The sequence below is a fragment of the Triturus cristatus genome, chromosome 5_1, assembly GCF_964204655.1.
Source record: "Triturus cristatus chromosome 5_1, aTriCri1.1, whole genome shotgun sequence".
Lineage (NCBI taxonomy): Eukaryota > Metazoa > Chordata > Amphibia > Caudata > Salamandridae > Triturus > Triturus cristatus.
The window spans coordinates 690585761-690610845 of NC_140587.1; the positions used below are offsets into that span (position 1 = coordinate 690585761).

General features: G+C 41.1%; 1 protein-coding gene and 1 pseudogene across 1 annotated transcript; both read right to left on the reverse strand.

Moving 5' to 3' along the window:
* Window positions 1-13918: 13918 nt before the first annotated feature.
* Window positions 13919-20391, reverse strand: PPDPFL (pancreatic progenitor cell differentiation and proliferation factor like). The gene is made up of 5 exons (XM_085605649.1): window positions 20198-20391; window positions 19067-19179; window positions 18570-18665; window positions 18372-18471; window positions 13919-15025 (listed from the first exon to the last, which is right to left on the reverse strand). The coding sequence occupies exons 2-5, from the start codon at window positions 19119-19121 to the stop codon at window positions 15013-15015; spliced, it is 264 nt and encodes an 87-aa protein (XP_085461775.1). The 5' UTR covers window positions 19122-19179; window positions 20198-20391; the 3' UTR covers window positions 13919-15012.
* Window positions 20392-21415: 1024 nt separating this feature from the next.
* Window positions 21416-23985, reverse strand: LOC146831369 (ER membrane protein complex subunit 3-like; annotated as a pseudogene).
* Between the last annotated feature and the right edge of the window lie 1100 nt (window positions 23986-25085).

A 25085-nucleotide genomic window follows, 5' to 3' on the forward strand; every position in this document is an offset into this window, starting at 1 on the left:
TTCTCTGCACTCGTGGGAGAGAAATCTGCAGTAATAAATCCATCTAAATCCACTAGGAACCCCTTTGTTAATTCCCGAATGCATAAATGGAGGTATTTTTCAGTTGTAAATGTAGGTTAATGGCAGCAAATACATTTGTGAATATGGCCATCATGTGTGAGATATAGTACTGAACAGCTTCTGATCACTTGTATCAGATTTGAGATAGAGAGTGTATTAAGTAAGCAATATGAATCAGGCTAATTGACTGACTGACTAGCTTACTGTTTTACTGAATGACTAACAACATTTGCAAAGCAGGTACTACCAAACTGGATCACTTGGTGTAGTCCAGGCCCCTTGATATACCTCCGTAAAAAAATTGTTGTCCAGGGATTTTCATTTTTGCTTTGTATTTTTGTATCAATAGAGAAGTAATTTAGCTTCGGTGGACATTGCTAATCCGGGCCAAAATTTTCTGGGCAACATTTTTAAAACTAGTGGATGTTTTGCAGTGATGATGTAATATTTCAGGAACCATGAGACCTATATACTTCATTTTGGTGCTAAAACATAGGTTTTGGGGGTCAAGTAGTCTTATTGAGACAGAAAATAACTCCTCAGAGCAACCCTTTCGCCATTTTCCAAAAATAGTTGCTCTATTATAATGTGATTTAGCCGTCAGTTTGGTCAGTTATTTTAATATTGTTTTTGTTTCAGGTTTTCCATTGATTCAAATTTGTAAACATGACCGAAGCAGATAGCAGCAGTGGATCTTTACCTCCAGAGTGCTGCTTGCTAACTACAAAATCTGAGGATTCCTTCAACAAAGAAAAATGTGTCAAATGCCAAACTAATCTGAAAGAAAAGTTAACATTAACTGCGGCTAGACAGAAGCGCATTCAAGATGCTGCAGAAATATGGCAAGATGAATTTTACAAAAGATTGAAACTGATGAGTGAGGGGGATCAAATATTTTATCATGGTAATAACAAGTGCTACAAGTTGTATACAATGGAAAAAAGCCTGGAAAATATTTGTCAAACAATTGCAGAAACCGGTGAATAACACAAGAATCAAAGTCTTCTGATAAATGAGGGCAACCAAACCCAATTCCCATCCACTTAGAAGATTGATGGCTACCCCTCGTCCACCTCCAACAACTGATCAGAAAGTACAGGATATTCAGTGTGTTATCTGTGGTTTAGCCAAAACAAGGGCAACAGATTAAAGAAAAAAGTACAGAGTATGTGAATCTCAAAGGGCAAACATGTTTTTATCTGCAGCTAGTTTCTTCCAAGATGAAGTTTTCAGCCAAGTAGCTGATCTTAAACAGTAAGGTGAATGTTTTTGCTCTACATTTGGTGCATTTGTATACATTAAAAAATATGAATATACAGAGAACTCCCAGCAGCAATGTAACCGCCAGCCTTCAGTTAAGTTTGCAATCTTTGAAAAAGCAAATTATGTTTTAAAGCCACTCTTGAGTGCTGGCTACGGTTTAATACTCAGTGAGAACAGATAAATATTGGTAAACATTGATGAAACTGTATTGATCCATAATAATGAATTTAAGATTTTTCTGCTCAGAATGCTCTCAACCGATTTGACTCCTGAAGTTCTTGCTGCTAAAATAACATCACAGGATGCAGTAAAATCAGCAGGAACCAATTTAAGAAAAATCCTGAAAGAATTAGATTGTACCCCAGAGCTCCACAAATGATGGGAGTCAACAAGAATGGCTGATGTTGTCTTAACATTTGTTATATCATTGTTAAATATCAGCAAAGCAAAACTGTTAACCGCTAAAGTTCTTGAGTTCGGAACAGAAGCCCAAAACATTGATGATGGCGTTAAAGATATAAGGGAAGAAGTGGAAGAGAATCCCATAAACTGACAGGCTTATGCTGTGCAAATGAACTTTCTTTTCCAAATCATATTTTATTAATTACATGACTTCCGACGCAATGTAGGACAAGTGCTAGAGAGATAGCACTTCAATGAAAAGGATTAGTGTATCAACAAGTTATAATGACATAGTACAGGACAGTAACTTGGCAGCAGCTCATACTGTAAAATCTTGTGAATTCGAGAGCACACCACTTCAAAGTCACTTTACCAGTAAAGGATGTACAATTGCTGCTCTTGGTAATTTTGATTTTGAAGACAGCTCTTCTTTGTCTGGAACATCCAGCACACATGATCCTGCAATGGTGCTTTCTCAAGACTGTACCAATGAAGTAGCTGCTGAAAAACAAGCTGTGTCAGCTGTAGACACAAACGAAGCTGCACACTTATAACCCAACTGCCTTGCCAACGTGTGCAAAATCACTACAAGCCATTAACGTGTCTCAGTCTACTAGAATGTTTCAAAGTGGTTGAGGACATGGATCTTCTTCTACCTGATGCTACAGTCCGCAAATCTGATTTAACTGAATTTACCATAACTCTTATTCAGTGCGGACTGAAGGATGAAGAAAAGCTAGTTCCTCCTTTGGCTGGAATTCATGCTCTGATCTCTCCGAATACCATCCCACTGAAGAAGGTTGGGTTTTTACCATTAATACCATCTTCAGTCACAAACTACGCAAAAGTATACACAGCTCTAAAACATTTCCAAACTATGCATGCTGAGCTTAAAGACCAGCCTATCCTGCCAATTTTCTGCGATGAAGGTGTTTTCCATATGATAGTTGACATTTGTGTGAGCAATCCAGTAGAATTTGATGATTTTTATTCACTGATGGGCATTTTCTAAATGACAAAATATATGTTGTGATGTGTAGCAAGTTATCTCAATGAATATGGCATAGACAATGCACTTGTTGAGGCTGAAATCTTTGGAAGGAAAACTGTCCAGTCAGTATTGAGTGGATCTCATTATGTACGTCCGTTACAAGGTATGCTCATCATATCTGAGGATATAGAAACATTGTAAGAGATTGAGAGTATCCTTCTAGTAGTTTGAAGTAATTTCTTATTCCAGTGATAGAGTGTAGCACAGTCTAATGAGTCCGAATACTACTTCTTTTGTAATTTTATTATTTTATTTTACATCAGATGTTTCATCATACTCATCTGAGTTTCACAGATTGAATTGTTGTAGGAACAGCCGACACGTGTTTCGCCCCCCTAGTGGCCCATTGGCCTGGGGCTTTCTCAAGGCTCTTTCTTATATTAACTTATATATCAAAGTTGTCAACGTTGCAATACCTATGTCTTGTGTTGTTTCTTTCAGTGGAAATATAAGGATTCTTAGGCCCCTTGGGATGAGGTCATGTTCCAAATATTTTTTGAATTGAAGCTCATTCCCACCATTTTGTTGTTTCTTTTATCACTGCTCTTTCTACGGCTTGAAAACTGTTTTTGGCTGAAAGGGGATTCAGTGCACTTGATTGTCGAGAAGTGCCAGCACCTGATCTGTCACAAACTTCATTTCGTCTTGTATTGTGTTGTGCTCTACAATGGGTGTAGAATGCCATATTCCTTTGTTAAAGTAATAAAGTGTTCTCTTCTGTAAGGAGACTTGTGAGCTGATGTATACCAGGTATTCTGTTATTGCCATACAGGCTAAGGGAGAGAGTCTGTTGTTAAGTTGCAATGTTACAGTTATAACTGTAACATTGCAACTATATAAACATTGCATTGGAATGCTTTCTGGAACAAGAATGACAAATGAGGTTTTGCATATCTTATCTCAGAAGTGAACAAGGCACAGGGTGCACTTCATTCAAAAGACATAATGCAAAGCCAGGCAATGTTCATTACATGCAGTGCCTAAATCAGAAATCCTGAAACCAAGTTTGTAGAGTTTGTCTAAGAATGTGAAGAAAAACCAGAACTTTGTAAGTACTGTGGAAATGTTTCACACATGATAGCTCTAGTGAAGAACTTGGTGCATACTGATAGGGAAGCTGATTGTGTGCTGCACATGAAGACTGTGGAGTCACGGATTACTGTGTTTCTCAAATTCGATTGCATAAACTACCTGAGATATGGGCCCTGGTATTTGGAAAGAGTGAAGAAGCTAGAGGTGGAAAAACCATACCTCTACAAATAGTTAATCCTAAGACATTTTGTACTGAAAGACAGAGAGAACACGTTCAATGCTGTGACTTCAGATATGAAACTGGAACAGACTATCCAGAGATCACAGAAAAGCACCAAGGGAAGTGTTGGTAAGACACTTAAAAGTGAATATGTTGCTCAATAGCAGCTAGTTTACCATGAAGTCCTTTTTATTTTCAATGTTTACAGAGAAGTGACAATTTTAAAATTAAAGGGCCATGTTGAAATTGTTCCTCACCACGAACTTGTGGGAAAGAGACAGGCACATTTTAATAAACATGTTGACAGCCTTCTTCATTTCATGCAGCAGAAAAGAAACCCCTTTGAAATGACTGAGCCTGTGTAACAACACAACTTTGTTACCAAACAATATGTGGATAACGATATAAAGACATATCTACTAGATGTTTTGGAATATGAATCAAAACTAAATGCAGAACTGAAGCGGGAGAGATTTGAATTGAAGAAAAGGCTGTTTGACATAATCACTAAAGCTGAACTTCCAAGCTTTAATTGCCATCGTAAGAGTTTCATCCAACCAGCCATTACAAACCAGGCTACAAAAAACAACTTTCGCAAGCACATGGATGGATGTAGCGAAAGAAAGGGGTGAATCTATCAAGGACATTCTGTCACATGATTTTCTTCCAACAAATGCATTATTTGATGGAGATGCCGCAACTAAATCATACAAGAGCTTGAAAAAAACTTTCACCTGAAGAATTTCAATTCGAAAAGGTGTCCTCCTTTAAAACTGCTGTTGTTCTGGACCATATGTCACAATTGAGAATGGTCAAGATTTCATCTGTGCAAAACTTCCGAGAGCTTGTTCAGACTGTTCTACAGAGATCAAGGTCAGTGTGCACCTTGCAAGAACTTTGGATTGTCTTTGACTGTTATCTTAAATTATCTGTCAAAGAATGTGAGAGAATCAGACGAATGTCTATAAGTGGAACAATTGCCCTTGCCTGCATCAGAAATTAGACTCCTATACCTGTGCTACTTGATAAATTCTGGTCATCAACATCAAACGAGATGAACTTGGAGATGTTAACTCGCCAAAACATTGCTGGTGCTTCAGTGAACACTGAATTTCCAATTATTGCAAGTGGTATGATTGTCAATGAGGAGTTCCTGCAGAGATGTATTCAAAAGGTGCAGGTCATATTGTTCAAGAACTTAACATCAAATTGGAGGAAGCTGACCTTCGTGGTGTGCCACATGTTGAGTGGGCTGTTAGGAATGATTCCAATTGAATCATTGTACTGTCAAATGAAACAGATGTTATTATTGTGCTACTAAGATTTGTTGCAATGTTCATAAGTCAAGGATTGTCAGAGTTACGGCTACATTATGGAATAGATGAAAAAAGACACTTAATCCCGCTTCATATTCTCTACAGGAAACTTGACCCAGAGATTCCCAGTGTCCTTATTAAGGCACATATTCTTACGGGTGATGACATGATGAGCAAAATTGGAACACAGCTTGGAACTTAAACTGCTGAACCTGTGAGTTTCTAAAATGATTTGCTGGTACAGAAGAAGAATGTGACTTTAAAGATGTAGAAAAATACCTTGTGCGTGTGGGGAAAACGAGTTCTGTCTGGGAATGTGGTTGGGAAGATATTGATGGGGTGCAAAACCCTTCCTAATTTCTAAAGCCTCTACCCACAGAACTTACACAAATATGTACTTGCAAAAATTGTGCTACATAAAGATGTCCCTGTTGATATGTTCTTCTCAAATGTTCAACATTCTGCAAATGTACCAAGAGTGATTGCCAAAACAAATAAAGTGAACTATGAAAATGTGCCTAAAACAGGATTGAAAAACGTTATTCTTTTTTCATATTCAGATCATAAACATTGTTTGGGGTATGCATAAAAGGAGTAAAAAACATTATTAATTGTTTCATTTCTATGTAAGTAAGTAATACATTTATTTGCAGTTTAATTAAAATCATTACAAATTTAAACCACATGGGAAGATAAAACAAGAACAAATTGCTAAAAACATTGTAGACTAAAAGGAGCTCATTGTTGATACTGTTGTGTTATTCAAAAAGAATGACTGCATTCATTAGAACCGGTATTCCGTTAAAGCGCTACAAGCCAGGGTGCTATCAGTATTTGCAAGTACGTATGTGCCAGCTTCAGATTGGGAGGCTTCAGCAAAAGTTTTGCAAGCTGGCACAGGTAGATTTGGCCAGGCAGGTTTGAGAAGACGGCGGCCCGTAGGTGGAGGGGGGACCTAAGTCGGCTCGCGTATTCCAGTTACTTTGTCTGTAGTGTCCCTGCACGCAAATTCCTGTCTACCGTGACAAAGTGTACTGATAATAATTTGTTTCTATGTATATTTTTTCCTCCTCTATTATAACCGCTATTTTGGACTATTTGACCACAAAACCTATGTTTTGACACCAAATTCAAGTATATAGGTCTCATGGTTCCTGACATACTACATCATCACTGCAATGCATCTGCCATTTTTAGAGATGTCGTCCAGACAAATTCGGACAGAATCAGCAATGTCTATTAAAGCTAAATTACTTCTCTAATGAACAAAAGCCACTAATCAAAAATGAAAATCTCTGGACAATTGTTTTATGGAGGTATATCAGGGGGACCGGATTAAGGGGGAGAAGGCCCCCTTTGCAGTTTGCTATTGTTCTCTTTCTCTTTGTGTGAATTGTTCTCAACTGTAAACCGGGTTACAATCAATACTTGTCAAACATCCATCCCATAGTTGACACCAACAATGCTGAAGAATTTACTCTTTTTAAATAATCAACATGAATAACACTATATTTGTTAGAAATGGGGGTCTCTAGTTGGCAGTGGCTTGCACCCTGTCAAAGTAGAGATCCTACCTTCTAGTCAGAGTAAGTGGATAACACACCCAGATAAACCATGCTCACCTCCTTGGTAGCTTGGCACGAGCAGTCAGGCTTATTTCAAAGGCAATGTGTAAAGTTTTTGTAAATAACACACAGAGTAACACAGTGAAAACACTACAAATGGACACCACACCAGTTTAGAAGAAATAAGTATCTTTATCTAAACCAAACAAGACCAAAATGACAAAAATCCAACATACATATATCAAAATATCACTTTTAAAAGGCAAAAACAGCTCAGTCCGTATAAAAACTATGGATGTGTCACTTTTTGTACAAAGTACCTGGGATGTGTCAAAATCACAGGCAAAAACAGGCGCAGGGGAGGTGAGGTGCCAGAAAACATAGTGTTGCATTGGTTCCTTAGACACTTGGAAGGTGATGCATCAGTTCCTTACTTGCAGGGAAGGTGAAAATGAGTTCCTTGCTCCAGGGGAGGTGAGGAGTTGGTTCCTTCCTGCTACGCAGGGAAGGTGATGCGTCAGTACCTTACTGGGCGAGGAGGTGATGCGTTGGTTTCTTACAGCGGGGGGAGTTGATGCGTCTGTTTCCTTTTGCACAGGGAGGTGATGCGTTGATTCTACGGACACACAGCCTCTGTTCCTTACTGAAGCCCAGCATCAAGGCAGAATTGTCGGACAGGTGCGATGCATGGAAAATCTAGATGCTGCGGGTCGATGCCCCAGCGAAACAGGCACTGCGTCAATTTCCACAGCTGCAGACAGGCGATGCGTTCATTCCTTCAGCAGCACAGCAAGTCCTGCATTGGAGTCAGGGCGGTAGTCTCAGACTTCAGAAACAAGGAGGGAGCGCTGAACTCTGGCTATGGTGGTTTCTTCAGCTGCAGGCAGGCGATGGGCCGATTTCTTCAGCCGCACGGTGCTGTGTTGGAAATAACAGACATTGGAATCACGATGCGTGGATTTTCAGCAGTAGTAGCAGCAAATCAACAAGGGCCCAGAACTGGAAATGACACCACAAGGCAGGTCAGAAATCTCAGTAGTGGAGTTCAGGGATGCAGCAAAGGAAGTCTTTGATGGCCCTGAGCTGAGACTTCTTAACAGGAGGCAAGCACACACAAGCCCTTGGAGAAACTTCTCAAGCAGGATACACAGCGAAGTCCAGTCCTTTTCCCCTTCAAAGCAGAACCAGCAACGGCAGGCCAACTCAGCAAAGCAACACACAGCAAAGGGTTGGTACTCCGCCTTACAGCTCTTCAGCTCTTCTCCTTGGCAGAGGTTCCTCTCAATCCAGAAGTGTTATAAAAACCTGGGATTTTAGGTCCAATACCTATAACCTTTTTGAAGTAGGCATACTTCAAAAGAAAGTCTTTGTTGTTCACAAGTTCCTACCTTGGCTCCAGACACTCCAGGGGGGGTGGAGACAGCATTGTGAGAGGACAGGCACAACATTATTAAGGTTTCAGTGACAATTACTCCCGCCACTCTAGCCCAAGAATACCCATCAGCCTGGTGATTGGCCGTCAGGATATGCAGGCCACACCTCAGCTCTCTTTGTGTGACTGTCTAGAGTGAATGCACAAGCAGCCCTGTCAGTCTAAACCAGACAGACAGAGGCACAGAATGATAAAGCAACAAAATTCCCCCTTTCTAAAAGTGGCATTTAAAAAGCAACTTCTCGGCCTCTTCCCAATTGAAAGTCACACTTGTAAGGTGTTACAAGGCAGCTCCAATGATATCCTGTGGGAGAGCCGTGCATTGCAATAGTTAACAACACAATTGCCAGTATTTCACTATCAGGACATGTAAAACACACCAGCACACATCCTACCTTTCACATGCACTGCACCCTGCCCACTGGAGTACCTTGGCCCACCCTTAGGGGTGTCTCACATTTAGTGAAAGGGAAGGTTAGAGCCTGGCAAGTGGGTGCACTTGCCAGGTCGACATGGCAGTTTAAAACGGCACTGGCAGATACTGCAGTGTCAGGCCTGAGATATGATTACAAGGCTACGCATGTGGGTGGCACAACCAGTGCTGCAGGCCACTAGTAGCATTTGATTTACAGGCCTGGGTCCTCATAGTGCACTTTACTAGCGACTTACCAGTAAATCAAATATGCCAATCATGGATAACCAATCAGAATCACAATTTACACAGAGAGCATATGCATTTTTGCACTGATTATCAGTGGTACAATGCCCAGAGTCCTAAGGCGAACAGAGAGAGGGTCAGAAAATAGGAGGCAAAAGGCAAATGGTTTGCAGATAATCCTGCAAAAAGGGTCAGGTCCAGCAATACTTATAATTACAAATACAAAACAAAACATAAATAACAAAAACATATATAATATGTATTTGTAAAGTGCACATTCACCCAGAAGGACCTCTTGGAGGTGATTAACAGATGTTTTTTTTTTACCCAACAGTACTCATTTGATCGACCTCAGAAGGATGAAAGGCTGAGTGAAACCACAAGGATTTGAACTTGTGACCATGAGGTCAACCAGTGGCCCCCATAGTAAACGCATTAGTGCATTAAAGCCACCAGACTCAGCAGCTCTCACATAATTTTTCTATATTGATTATTAGTGCCCCGTAAACACTGCTGACAGATTCATAGCACTTACTGATAAATCTATTATACCAAAAACGTTTTCAAAGAAAATACAAATTGTCTATTGACAGTGTTAGAGTTTTTCTTAACTAAAATATATGTGCTTAATAATATGAGTCATATGCAATTGAAACGAAAAAAATGTGATGTGTAAAACTGATTTTATAGGCTAATGCGAACTAGGCCTCGACTCCATTCTTGTAAATAAGGCTGATGACTTTATAAAAATGAGCCTGCATTTTTATTTCTCATTCAACATTGCACTCAGCAAAATGAACACTGTTTATTTTGTGTACCATGGTCTCCTGGAAGAACTCTCTGGAGGAAGCCTTTGACACTTTCCGAATGCTCTTCCTGTTAGCACTGTATTGTATTCACTCATGACTCTTCTCTGTTGTTAATGTAACAGTTTTTGTACACCTCCTAAAGACATTAGGTCATAAGGGGTAAATCAATATTCACGTAGTGGGGTGGTAAGATTATATGAAATGTTATTTGTCAAAATAATGATACCTTTGCTCGCACCATGCTGACATTGCAGTTTGTATCATTTTCTCTGCTGAAATTGGCTATATAAACCCTGATATTTGGGGTGAGCGAGAGACTCTGTGGTTTCTGCTAGGGATGCTGTCCAATTCTCCATTGATATGCTGCACTTTCGGGACTTGTACTAATTTTCAGATTTTGCTTAATGCTGAATTTTAATTAGACTCTAACAGCCTTCACGACAATTGATATGTACTTTGATTCAGTAATACTGCTGCTGCATTTGAATTTTTCATTTTGCTGTAATGCACTTTAATTGTTTAATAAACTTCATAGTTTTCTAAATTACTGATCTCAAACTCACTTTTTTGAGGCATTCTTCCTTATTGAATGCATTTTAAAATGCAGTTTTGAGTCTTGTCTTTAGGGACATTTTTCCTCTGCTATTCTTGAGGACAACACTGTCCCCAACCACATCTGGGCACTAGGAGTGTTTTCAATATCATGCTGATTATCTAAGGTGGCACCCACAACAGATTATTACCACACGAGCTTCATTGGAGAAGGCAACATTTAAAGCTCGACACTAGGAGCAAATTATTGCCTGAATAGTGCATTCGTCATGATTCGATTGTAAATCTTTATGACTTCCTCTGACCCTCTGCTGCTTATCACAATTACCTGTTCGCCTGCTATTTCGCTATACTGAAGTGCTGAACCCTTGCTCTACACATGTATAGATGAAATATGTAAGTCAATATTGTTTTGGATTTATCGGTCATTCAATTTATATTTAGTAAAAAAAAATTACAAAAGAGTGCATAAAATATTAGCATTTTTGCATACAATCGTCAATCCCCTGCCTAAATCAGGAGAATTAGCTTTAAATAAACCTGAACATAAGAAATCAACGGGACAGCATCTCATTAAAAAGTCTGAGAAAATGTGATGTTAACTAAAAAGTATCAGATAGGAGCCAAGGCATGTTCTTGAGGTAGTATGCACGTGCTCACCTGCTGGCAGGTAGCCAAATGCAGAGAATTAAGGACAATCCATGGGTGGTATAGTATATGTGCTCTATGACCTCCTCCCCACACTCCCCCCCCCTTCCCCGCTCAGGCTCCGATGTGGGCGAGTGACACCAAAACTGGCTGCAGCACTGATGCCTGGACATCTAACAACCAACTGGTGCTGCGCTCTGCAACTAACACGTGCCACGGAGACTAGATAGGTGAAGCATCAAAATGCCTGCTCATGCACGGCGTATCTTGCACCTGGCCTTGCTTTATCAACCCCACATGCAGAAAGAGGGTCCCTCGCGTACGGAAATGGCAGGCGCAGTGTCTCAGGAGACAAACGAGGATGCCATTGATAAAAAAAAACGAATGTTCCACAGGTGATCAGGGTTATCCAAATGCCCACCTACCTATATTACGCCTAACTAGTCGATATAAGTAAAGGCGGTAAACGATTTAAATAAAAGAATTACTGTGTGGTATCAGGTCACCGTCTAATAGTACCCATGAAGTAATAACGAGAGCATGCAGACTTATTTATTGATACACAGAAGTACAGAAATGCTGCAGCCTCACCCCTCTCAAATCATTAGTTAGTTATACATGGCGACTGCAGTTCCCATACACTCAACACTGATCGACTACTGCAGATGTTTGCCTGGAGCTGGTGTTACCATATACCATCCCTCATTTGGCAACATCTAGTAGTTCCAACTTGGGGGCATATTATCAAGAAACAGTTAAAATGATCGCCGCTTCAGCGGCAGAAAACTGCCGATAAAGGGGCGATAATGGGCTTGATAATATGCCATTGAGATTTCCCATAGAAGCCCAGGTTCTGGTGTCAACATGGGCTTCTATTGGAATTCTCTGTGGCATATGATCAAGCGCATTATCGCTGCTTAAGCGGCAATAATTTTAGCTCCGTGCTTGATAATATGCCCCTTGTTTGGATAGTTTTTCTTAAAAAAGTTAAAGATTTGGAAGTCAACTCGGTAGTGCCACGTTTTATTTTGACTGCTTACTAGGTCGAAAGAAGGCTGAAGTTGTCTAATTTGTCAGAGACAATGGTCTGTCTTCACCAGCAGTGTATTCACTACAGCCAGAAGACCCAGAGATACCTGGCTGCTGAACCCCCCCCATTACCACTCAGGGCCCATACTGATAACTGGTTCCTCTGCTTGAATAGTTGAACTTTACCATTCCACTTTTTAAGGATCTGCTGAATGTTTGCTAGGCTAAAAACCGGAAGAAGAAAAAAATACACTAAAACTACTATGTGTTTTTTATGCAGGCATTACTGCAGATTTATGGCACCAGTAGATAGTGCACACACAGAGTCACTGTTGCCACACAAACTACTTAAAATGTACCCAGTATCATTTAACAATCTTCCTGGCGACTTGCGGTCATCCACTAATGTTTGTGCCCAGTAATGTCCCCTGAATTTACACAAACTTTGGCTTTTTCCAAAAAGCTTAAAAGCGCTAAAGGAAATGTATCGCTTTTTTAATGTTAAAATTCTGTGGGAGGACAGAACATTCAAGATAGTGATTTTTTTGTAATGAAGTTACTGCCCTCCAGGTGAGAAAAGTCACTCACAGGGTAGGGCAACATTTCCCTTTAAATAAATCCTGCTTGAATTAAAAACAAAGCTAAATTAATAATTAGCTTGTCTACCATTTTAATAGTGGAGAATGTATTTCTCGATTAAATGCGTTAGGGTTATTTTGTTTTATCAATCAATCCGAAATGGTTTTAAGAGTGATACGAATTAATTTGGAGTTATGACAAGTTTGTATTTTCTTTTATTGAGCTATGAAACCTTGCCATCTTCATCAACAAATCATCACGCTGTTGCAAGATATTGGCATCTCACAAGCTTGATTCCACTTTCCATCCGTCTGCAGTGGGTGCGTCAATTGTTATTGGAATACTCATGCTCAACTAGCTTGCATTTCCGGATGACCCTCTTAAATTTAGGCTCAAGTGAATTCCGTATTTTACCCTTGTAATGTGGATAACAAGGGAGCAAGGAGATAGGTAATAATTAAACAGATTATTACTTCAAGCAAGGCCACAAGACTTAGCCTATCATTCTGAAGTGGATCGAATGAGTGCTAAGGAACTCAGTTGATTATTTACTTCTGGGTTGCAGGTGGGGATTTGGGATTTATTTATTCTGCTGGCAAATAATTGGTCATTGACATCTATTTTTAGAATCAAAGTGTCAGTTCCGTTGTCCTGCTAGGATCCACATAGCGAATTGCATGTCACACGCACTGGAAGGTGGCACTTTTACCACTATACACACCTGTGAAAAAGGATTAACTGGAGGCATTCGTTGGGGCTGTGTTTGAAGAATGAAAGTAATAAACATACTTCACTAGGAAGTAGCAAGTATCAGAGACCTGCATATATGTAGTTATTTCGTAATCCAGATAGCAGATGACCACCAGTATAGTATGCCTGGTAATGTCGGTGATGTTCCTGGTGGCTATGTCACACGAATAATATTCCAGATGTCTTTCTAAATATGGTTTATCTGGTTATTTCTATTTCAATAATCTGGATAAACATAATTTTCAGAAAGGATCATAAGATTCTCCAGATATTTTGACAAACCTGCCTATAAATCATGAGGCTTGGCAAATTGTCTTCAGAACCCAGGTTTTGTATTGAAGTTAATGTTTGATCCAAAGCACCAATAGCAAGAAAGATAGCTCTGTGGTGTTTGTATTTTCTACTCAGATCTGCCTTTAAAATTAGGCTCAAGTGTTCAAACACCACAACGGCCAGCAACACCTGTCTAAAAGGTCAATAAAAAGGAGAGACACTTTCACACTATATGATTCCAAATTTACATATGCATTTAAAAAAAATAAACTCCGAACACTAGTTTAATATCATTTATTTATATAGAAAAGTAAAAAAAAGTACACGTTTTAAGACACTGATGACTGAATTAAACGTATGAATTATGCTTAGATCTCACACATTTTACAAACATTGATAAAGTGCATAGCATACTCGGACGACCAACTACAACAAGGCACTGGACAATGTGCACAGATCATGGATCGGATTTCTTTCTGATGTTCTAATTGACTGCATACATTACTGACTAAGTCAAAACTGGATCACAGCCAATTGGACAATCAAAGTCAAACAGAACAAATGAAGTTGTGTCAGATGAGATTCAACATTGTGATGAACAGGGCAGCAGTGAAATTGAGGACGAGACAACAAACGAATGAGAAACAAAGAACTGCAGAGTTTTTAAGATCTCTACAGTTCAAGAGACAGGAAGTGAGGTCAAATTATTAAGAAATAAGACGGCAAGGAAAAAGAAAGATAAGTGAGTTAAGTTTTGGAGGGACAAGGCATACTGTATTTCGGAAGTGATGTTTGCTTATAGGGGCTGAACAATTACTTTAGGATAAAGAAAACGCCAACATTCAGCATATTCTAGATGCTAGGTGGAAAAAGCAAGGTCAGTGGAACCTCACAGGTGCAGTAAATTACTAGCGGTCATGTAAATGTTCATCAACAAGTTTCAGCCACTTTAAAGAAAAAAATCCCGGTAGTTTTTGCAGGAGCAATCTTGCTGAATGAGGCCACATGCAAAATGCAAGATATAAGATCATAGTTCAATATGAAGGTAACTATGATAGCTTTGCCTACAGTTAATCTGTGAATTCTTTCAGTGGACCCATGTGTAAAAAAACACCACATGTTCAGCCTTAAAGTCAAAAATGTATAATTCAGACATTAAACTGAAGCATCTCAAGGCTGGATTATTAGGGCACTGCACTGTTGCCTGCTCCAACGCATTTCAGCCCAATTGTGCTTAAATTTCCTTTGCAATCAAGGGCAATCAACACATATTTTCTTCTGCAGTCACATGGAAATTCCCGAGACATCGAGGAACTGAAATTGTTCGTACAACAGAGGCACACCACGCCACTCTGTCTTGTTGTGAGTCAAAATCAGCTGCGAGCACTGCAAAGAACAAATAAACAAGTTTTTTTAAAAAGGGACAATTGCAACAATGAAGACAAAGTATGGATTTCTAAACAAGGGAAATTGTGTTAGGCTCACCAACCACACCAGCAATGTTTCACACCAAAGGATTTGAGTTCCTAGATCATGTTTTCTGTGGCACACAATAGAACCCAGTGGTTGAAAACACATACTTAAAGCTTTGAACGAATTTATCACATGTGGCAACCAATGGTATGTCTTCCATTCTACCAAAACTACCCGCACTGACGTAAATGGAAGCGAATAGGGAGCCAAACATGACACAAAATGGACTAGTTATCACTCATCACCTTCCTTCAGGATTCCCAAATGATTGTATTCATTTGCATGGCACACCCCACAAATCAACATGCCTCTAGGTGTCTGAATAAGGCCCTTTTCAAACTGGCCCACGATTGAGCTTTATGCAATAAACGGGTCACAACAGGAGATGATTGGACAAGGTCCTAATTCACAGATCAACCTTTAATGTCCCTTGCTATTGACAAAAGCGCCCTTTTTATTGTCAGGGTTTAATTTCTCTTAAGTAACTGAAAGAAGAAGCACAGCACTTAATCTCCCAAATTAATAAATATGGACAACCAAAAACGAATTATGTTGGAGCTAAATATTATGCAGATCCAGTCCATCAATGGTTGTTTGTGAATAATAGGGGTTTTAGAGTTTTTCTGAAACACGTTAATGTGAGTTTATTTTTTTTAATCTTTATAGTAGATCATTCCAAATTAGTGGCACAATTACAGAGAATTAACTCCAACTCTTTCATCACCTGCAAATTATCAGAAACTGTAGAATAGGCAATCTAACAGGTCAGATGGTGTGATACCTATTAAATATTCCATGTAGATGCTATACCGTGTGCAAATCAGTTGTACTTCAGAAAGTGATCCTTTTGGCCATGGGAATAGCACTTTTAAGCACGGAGAGATGTATTCACTGATAAAATTATCGGAGCATCTAGGTTTTAAATCTGCTGTAAACAGACTATTTGGTATTGGGTAATTCCCCCATTGAGAGCACTGGTAGAGTCTAATTTTGGTTTTATGAAGGACTGAATTATTTTATGGTAGGCTCGATCAATGTGTTTAGTTTAACTTTCTTACACTGCAGAATATCAACTGAGCCGAAAAGTGTATTCAAATGTCAATTCAACACACCATATTAGCCATACGTGTTGTGCCTATTTGCCAGAGAGAATCAGCAGCTCAAACTACTCTGCGGTTTAGGGCAGGGTGAAGGGGTGGATTAGTGGCTCCCTGGCAAGGGTTTTAAAGTTGAATACATCAGTAGAACGTCAGTCTTTGGTCCCTTCAATGTGTGCCAACTATTATTTACCTAAATAGTAGCTTCCATAGTGCATTAGTACCAAAACTAAAAATCAACACAAACAGTATTGTTGATAGTGGTGATTTTTGAGGGATACCATATTCAATCCTTACAGCCTTAAATTGGAAAGGGACTACTTTTTTACATTCTATAAATACAACAACTTGAAGGGTCATTACAAAAATGGCCGAATGCTACTGCTAGGTGGCCCAAAAAGCCCAGCGGTGACAGATGGGGTATTCTCGCGGCAACAGTCTTCCTCCAGTTGAAGTGCCAACCAGACCACTGCAATGCAGAGAGCACCACTTTTGCACTGAGCCGCACTCCTAGCAAAAGTTGTCTGTCCATGATCACAGTCGGTGCTGTACCGATGCAAACCACACTAAATTGGACTAGCATTTTGCTGATCACATTTTTAGCCCATGCCCAGTAGATTGACCGGAGAACATATCACTGGCCTAAAGAGAAATATTTCTGCATTTCAACAGGTCTTAGCAATAAACCACCTGGTTCCAATGTGTGAGGCTTGGCTCAGCAGACAGTAAATACTGCCTGGAGTTGCTGGTGTTCTGCTATGATTTCCACGTTAATCATGCCACCAAATGAGATGCAGGTTTTGAACTGTGACCTTTCATTTCAGTCTCCTCCTGTAAAACAGACTGTATACAGGGAGGAGAGAGCCCATACCATTCAGTGTCTCCTTCGGAGCTGCTGCCAAACTTGACCTCCTCTTTTGAGATCCAGGAAGAGAGAATGCAAAGCAAAATGATTTATTTCATTACTTTATACCACCAGGAAGCATGAAAGAGGTATTTTCTGTTTTGCTGTAATATTCTTGATCAGAACTACTTCCCGCGCCCTCCAAAGTGATGCCACACCACTAATATAAATCCTTAGAGTCCACTCCTTATTACTGTTGTCAGATTCCAGGCTGAAGTGCAATGAAGAGGTCAAAGCACCCATACCTGGAAAAAAAATGGCTATGGCTTCTAGATAAATGACAAACATTTCCTCTATCACACCTCATCGGGATTATGTATCGAGAAAAGCAGCAGCTTGAGCAAATAATCAATATATCTAAAAGTATAGATGTGATGGTAGCCCAGATCCCTATCCACTCCTGCCTGCTCTTGGTACCACACATTTTGCTTTTTTTCAGCTTTAAAATGTGATAGATTCTCTGAAAATATTCTGCTTTTGCCATCTCATCAAGTACATAGCATACATGTTTTCCAGTTCCCATGAGAGACTAGCTCATCCAGTACAGATTTTTCTATGACTTTTTGTAGTCCTGTTTCTCAGATTAGAACATTGGATCCAGAATACAAAGAAAAACCTTGATCTGGATAATCTACTCACTGATGAACCCAGCAAATTTAAGCGCTCCGCAAGTACTACTCATTAACAGCCTTATTACGAGTTTGGCAGTTTTGCAGCAGGCCGCCACACCAGTGCCCACTGCGAGACTGCCAAACCCATAATCCCCGGCCCGCCAGATTAGGACTTCCATTTCTAAAACTCATATGTAAGCCTTAGAAAGGCAGTGCTGTACGACTGCCAAAGAACATTCCAACAAGGAAAGAAACGCACCATGTCATGCATTTATTTCTGTGTTGGAACTGGGGGTGTAGACATACAGGTGGGCACATCGTGTCCCCCCCTGCATGCACCCCCATACACAGAGGCAACAAGGGGCTCTGTAGACCCCTTAGTTTCCTCACCGCCCCCTTTTCATGGCGGGCTCAACGCCATGAAAAGGAGGGCAGTGAGAAACTCAAAATATGCTCGGAGGTGCTGACTGCAGCACCACCAGCGTATTCTTCCCAGTGAAAAACTGCCAGCCCAGCAGGATCCTTGATCCTGGCGGAACAACCACCACAATTTTAAAACTGTGGGCGATCCCGCAATGCAGCAGTCATCGAACTGCCACCACGACAGTTTGAACTCTATGGTCATGGGTAAAGTACACAAATCTCACCTTTCTGTAGAAATATCTATCCTGGTTGAAGTTGCAGGGACTTGTTCACAGTGGAAAAAGTTTTTCAGCCACCAGCATTTCTCAAACATTTCTGGGAGCCCTAAAACGGAGACACCAATGGTCAGATAGCAGGTCTCATTTAATTCAACAATGCTAAACGGAATGCAGAGGTTGGTTAAGTGGCATGATGGCTCATACCATGGCTGGCTTTTTCTTGGTCTCCTGGGTGTCCGGAGTCGCAGTACATGGAAGCTGAACTGCTGGAACAATTACTGGATTCAGAATTCTGACGAGCTAAGCATGGAAACAAAATGGATGCTTTGAGAAGTTGCCTATTTACAACTTGAATCACAGTTCAACTGATTTAAACCAATAGGATATGAGTAGACCAGAAAAGTCTGATCTGTGTTTTCACATCAAAACGTTTGTTTGCTCGCTCATTTGAAGAGATATGTACACACACTTATTGTGCCTCTTCAATGCTACCACTATTTGCTAAAACAACTGAGGCCAAGGCAATTTACTCAGTGCTTCAAATGGAAATATAGAAGTGTAAAAACCCTATACCCAGAGCACCCGTTTACTTTTGAGAAGTGCTGGTACTCTCCCATTAAATGTATTGTAAAAGTGCTGAGAAGTACTCCTTTTCAAATTAAAGAAGTGCAGTACCTGCCCATTTAAAGCACTGAACTTACTTCTATGGTACTGATTTTTGGCCATCAGGCAACTAGTCGATGGTACGGATGCCATGTTCCAGCAACTGAGATGTTGGCCAAATACGAGATTTCTGGAAATTAGAAGCAGATACCTAGGAAAACAAAAATTCTCATTAATTGACATGGCAATGTAATTCTTTATGCAGAATTCATTTCAGTGAGGATGATCTGTATACAGCTTTTAATAAGTCGGAAATCTACCTACGAATCAAGATTTAGCATTTGCAACCCTTAGCAATGGTTTATAATGTTAAGAATATATCTGAATTAGAACGAATGAGTCCAACGTAAAGAAGGTAAGCCTCCTACATCACATTGTGTATTTATCCTAAACTGCATACCACGTTTTCAATTATTGTAATGTATTTTATGGAGATCCGTGATACTAGTCTCCATGTCAAGGGGTTTCAGTATTTAAAAAAGCTATTTCCTTGGATATTTGTTGAAATGGCACCACTTTCAGACATATTTGGTGTGTGGTCCAGTCCACAGCTTTCATTTACCACCTCAGTGCACTCCAGCCCTTGGAGACTTCCTTTGCCTCTACCGAGTGCACTTCACTAACACACCTGAACAGCACAGAGCTTTCGAGTTTCCCAGTTCCATGCACGAGCAGCTCACTCAGGCCAGGTGTTTTCTTTGGACTCCGAGGGGTTGTAGTCACTGTTTTACAATGGAGTAAACTGGACTATTGACCCCAGGATGCATGAAAAATCCTGGACTAGGCTGAGCTACCAATGCATGAAACTAGATAAATTGAGAGCTGTGGGGGAATGGTTTGCACGGGGACGTTTAAGAACGGAAATATGATGTTAAGGTGTTTGAGCTACGTATATCTATCTTATCAGTCCGGTTCCCAATGGCTTTACACATTTTTGTGGACAAAAGACGTTTTAATTATACGAAGTTGCTAAGAAGCCCCATGGCGTTTGTGACACCTTTAATTGGCTCTGGCAAACTACAAGCTAAAGGGGCACGGCTAAAGAAGCAGAACTAGAAGTGATTTACATACAGTGGGAAAATTAGTTTTCAAATCTGCCCGTGATGCGCCCCGATTCAATTTAACGGGAAAAGTTATACATAAATAAAAATAAAATAATCATGCTTTACCTGCTTCGTAGAAGCCGGGTGCTTCTCGCCTCGGCCGTTCCTACTTCTGAAGGGCGATGACTTTCCAGGCTCAAGGAAACCTACTTCTGGACAGAGGGAGCTGACCAAAGAACTTAAGGAAAACAATTCTCCTTTGCTTTCTGTACTCACAGCTCAGCGCGCGGACCTTTATATTCACAGACGAGGCCAGTCTCAATTAGTAACACCGAAGAAACCTGAGAAGCCTCGCGCACCGCCCATAGCCCCGCCCCCTCGAGGACACGGACTAGGCGGCTGTTCATGCACGTGCCCGCTTATGTTTTGCCAGGAAGCTAGTTAACTGTCTGTGAGCCAAGACTGTCGAGCAAATATAAGCATTGCCATAATAACAGAAATAAGCCAGTAACCGCGAGGCAGACATACAGCATTGGTTTATCCACATAAACCCTTCACAACATTTGCAAATTAGCCATTACCTGGTGCAAGGTAAATGCGTGTTTCCCTTTAAACAATTTAAATAATCAGTGCGTATTATTATTATTATTACATTTTTTAAGAGTTTATTGCTTTTGACAGAATGGCACAACTTTGGCACATTAAGTAATACTATTTCAATTTTTAGAATTAAGAGTACTTTCAGTCACTTATCACAAATACCCATCAATTTTATATTTTACTGTGTTCAGGGAACCCACGGTGCAGGGTTGGGTTGTATAGGTAAATACACATGTTCTGTCAAACGTGCACCATTTGGGGTATGATGCACTGGAAGAAAAGAGAGCAGTAAGTTCATGAAATACTGACACAGGACTACAAATGATAGTAGCATATTTTCCGAGGACCTCCAAGAGAAAAGCAAGACTAGGGTCTCGGAGATAAGGTCACTTCACGACTTAATGCAAGTCTACCAAATCTAGCTGTACATGGAATTCGCATAACAGTGTTAAAAGGAAAAGAAAATTACATTAAAAATGGCTATCAAATCCCTGTGAAACCACAGAAGTAAAGCTCCTGCCATTTTTCTTAGAATGGCTGGAAGAAAGGAGAACAATAGGTCCAAGCTATTGGAGAGTGCACCCCTGGAAATTAGACCAAAGGCAGTGTGTTGTTCCTGGGTACTCTCCCAATGTGAACACTAAAACAGAGAGTCAGAGTTGGCCCTAAATACTGTGCTGGTTCATCAGGCATTGTGTAGAAAGGACCAGCCAAAGATGCAGGCACCCCCACAGTCTTGTGCACTTTGAATGTGTAGGATGAGATAAAGAGGCAGATGCAGGAAGGTGCTTCTGAATACTATCTGATGTGCTTCCTGCACGTTTTCCTGGAGGTCACTGTATTCTGGGCAGTGGTGAGCCAACAGCCTTAATAGGGTGTGGCGGCAATAGGCTCCCGACTGCGGAGCCCCTCAAAGTCCAAGTCCTTCGCCATTAGTTAATCTTCCACGGTCTCCAGAGTCCACTGATGATCAACAATTTCCAAGGCTTCCCACTCTGCCTTGAAAGCCTTGTTGGGGTCTGGAGGCATGGCAACTGCAGCCCCCGTCATATGGTCCTGCATGATTGTTCTGCTTGGGTTTTCGGATCAGATAGAACCCGCTCATCAGAGCCTTTCTAACCCAGCCAGAACGTTACCCTCTCCCTAGGGCCTATTCACAACAAGTAACCACAGATATATATATACCACCTAAGGACAGGGAATTCCTACTATATATATATATATATATATATATATATATATATATATATCTAGACCTCTTATAATACAAGTGGCGGCCTCGCGATCCCAGACGGACCCAGGACTTCCTACCCAGACGGCAGCCTTAGCCTCGCGGTCCCAGACGGACCCAGGACTTCCTACCCAGACGGCAGCCTTAGCCTCGCGGTCCCAGACGGACCCAGGACTTCCTACCCAGACGGCAGCCTTAGCCTCGCGGTCCCAGACGGACCCAGGACTTCCTACCCAGACGGCAGCCTTAGCCTCGCGGTCCCAGACGGACCCAGGACTTCCTACCCAGACGGCAGCCTCAATACAAGTTCATCCTATGATTACCATAACATACAGCAGGGGAATCAGTTTTACTATTTGTCAGATCACACAGGAACTGCCAGTTTGAGCACAACCTGTTCTCTGGTTCGAGGGGTTCCTCTCTCCCTTATTCAGTTACCACTTACCTGATCAGGGTTAACATCTGTTCATGTCAAGTCACAGCTGACTAGAAGAATAGGCTACCCTCTTATACAAGAACACGCAGCACATGTTGATTCACTACAAACTGGATACTTTATTATTTATTATATGTGCAATCACATAACATTACTGTGTAACACATAACCTGCAAAGAAAAGTGAAAGATTAGGTTGTACACTCTAATAAGAAAGGGGTCGACATCACCTTAGTCGTGTGTAGCCTGCACTCAATGGTCATCTAGGTTCCCTTCTCGTCTGTGCCTCGGCTCGCCTGGAGGTCACACCTCCGTAGCTCCCTTCTCCGAGTCACTGGGACCTCTTCCTCATCGGCTACTCTCTCCTCTCTGGCAATTCTGCTAGAAGAGTATCTGTCTCTCGGTTTTTCTCCGCCTTCAAGTTTGTCATCTGTCTTCCCTGGAATAAGTAGTAGCTTTACTGCTAACGGCTAGATGCCGCCTACGGACTGAAGTAAGTGCATCGTAACTGCCTCAGACTTTTACTAATATAGAGGTGCATTTCCTCATGGAAAATTCCGGCCCGTAACCTGCCGCCCACCAAATTCTTGTACCTCCCCGTGCCAAGGACACTTTCCCAGCCGGCCGGTCTGATGTAGCGTCTTCGGCATGAAGAAAAATACAATCCTTCGATAAGGGCCGGTCTGAACCGGTTCTCTCCAAGCGAATAACACCTCATAACTAAAACATCCCCTTTAACCTAGAAGCATCTCAAGCTGCCGGAGCAGAAAGAAAGATGGAGTCTCTCCCGTTTGAGGCCTACCAGGCCTGAATTCAGCACGGCTCCATGAAATACCCTCACTACAGGGCAGGTTATCCCTAATACTAACGAATCTATCCCCTAGGATATGTGTGCAAGCCCTAATCTATGGGGAAGAACACAGGATCATGTCGAAGTGCCTAGTAAATAGACTTCATTCACTACTCTAACCCTTAGGCTTGAATGGTAAAGAGACTGAAGTCACCCTAATCACCCATCAACACAATAGGGCCGGGAAAATCGAGCAGTACAATGATGCGACTCTGATCAGCAGCATTGTCCTGTCTGAGGATAAGGTTGTACATGCTGCGGAGGCCGAAAAACATTGAGAAAATACCACGAGGCTGAACTCACCCACGATGCATCTAGGGAAAGCAGCTCAATCCCACGCTGTAGCATCGGCTTAAAGCGGAGGGTCAACGGGAAAGGAACCTTTGTGGTCACAAACCCAGAGAAGGCCCAGTTGATCCAGCCACCAATCAGGATCATAGGGAGCACGTTGGTAAGATTTCCTTTCATCATCTCGGTTACCATAGTGGGATCTGTCATAGGATTCTTGGCAGCAACCTTCCTCTTTGTCTTCTTGAAAAATCCAGTCTCAGCATCATTGAAGTAATGCTTCCTCATCACAAAGGACTGCTTAGGGATGTACCTTTCATTCTCTCTCAGCACTCAGCTTTGGATTAAGATTTGACTGTCAGAGATGGCCTCCAGCTCCACTTTCTTGTCACTGTGCAGCAGCTGGGTCACATAGTGTCGGATAAGTCCCACAAAAAAGGTGATAACGACTATAGGCAGCACCACCCAGAGTCGAATAGAGGAGTCCAGGAGCAGCTCCACGGCCGCCATGATGTTTTTCCACCAAACTGCTACAGTATGACGTCAAAGTAGTGCTGGAAGCTATAAAGTTTACGACTGCCCTTTGACTTCGCCGTCAACCCTGTCCCCAAGATGACTCGCACAAAGTCCAAAACTTGAGCAGTTAAAACTGTGACGTCATCGTCTTTGACCTCCCTTTGTACCAGCCTGTGACGTAACACCCGCGAGTAAGTCGCTCCTCTTACGCTTTGATGTCAGACTTGCTGCCCATCGGAAGTGCTCAGATATATGACGTTACCGCGCACCTGGCAGGAGGCGGTAAACTCGGGGGTGTTTCTCAGCCTCCGAAAGTGCTCAAAAGGAAGCTCATTGCTCACATGGACAGCATTATTATTATTATTATTATTATTATTATTATTTCCAGTGAAGGTATTCTTTGTACTTGGGCACAACAGGACTATTGAGGGAGGCCGGGGCGCAACTAGCCTCAAACATGGCGGGGGGGTGCTTAATACTTGGAATAGTGGAGACAGAGACATCATAAGAGCCAAATCAAAACTACTTGAGGGGGCTCCCTTCACTTTTGCGATGTAGTGCGTAAAACACCGAGTCATTCTTTGAGACTACATGTGGCAAATAGTGCATTTTAAAGCAGACAAGGTCAGTAACATTCTCGTCATAACATGATTTTGGGGCTCTCACTGAATTTTAACACAGTGAATGACAAATGTTTTATTTTAATACCTATTAGGTCAGTAAACCTGGTGCAATGTGAAACACCAGATTCTATTTTACATCACAATCTCGGGCAAATCGTACACTCCAAACCCTTTGGTCCAGTTGTGTAAACCTAACATGCCTTAAAAAACCTTTACAAGAAATTTCACCATCCTTCCACCAAAAGAAGGTTTTGAAAATTGGAAGCAGATAATGCAGTTTAAGCACATTTATTTAGTTACTGCTCTGCTCATGCTTCATTTACCTGCACACAATACTTTTATGTTATTTTCTGAATATGATGTTAGTGTAGTAAACAGCTTTGTAGCTGTTTGGGGCAAGTTGCCACATATCATAGCTCTATAGCACAAAGAATGTTGAATATATATTATTTGGTACTTTGTGACAACACC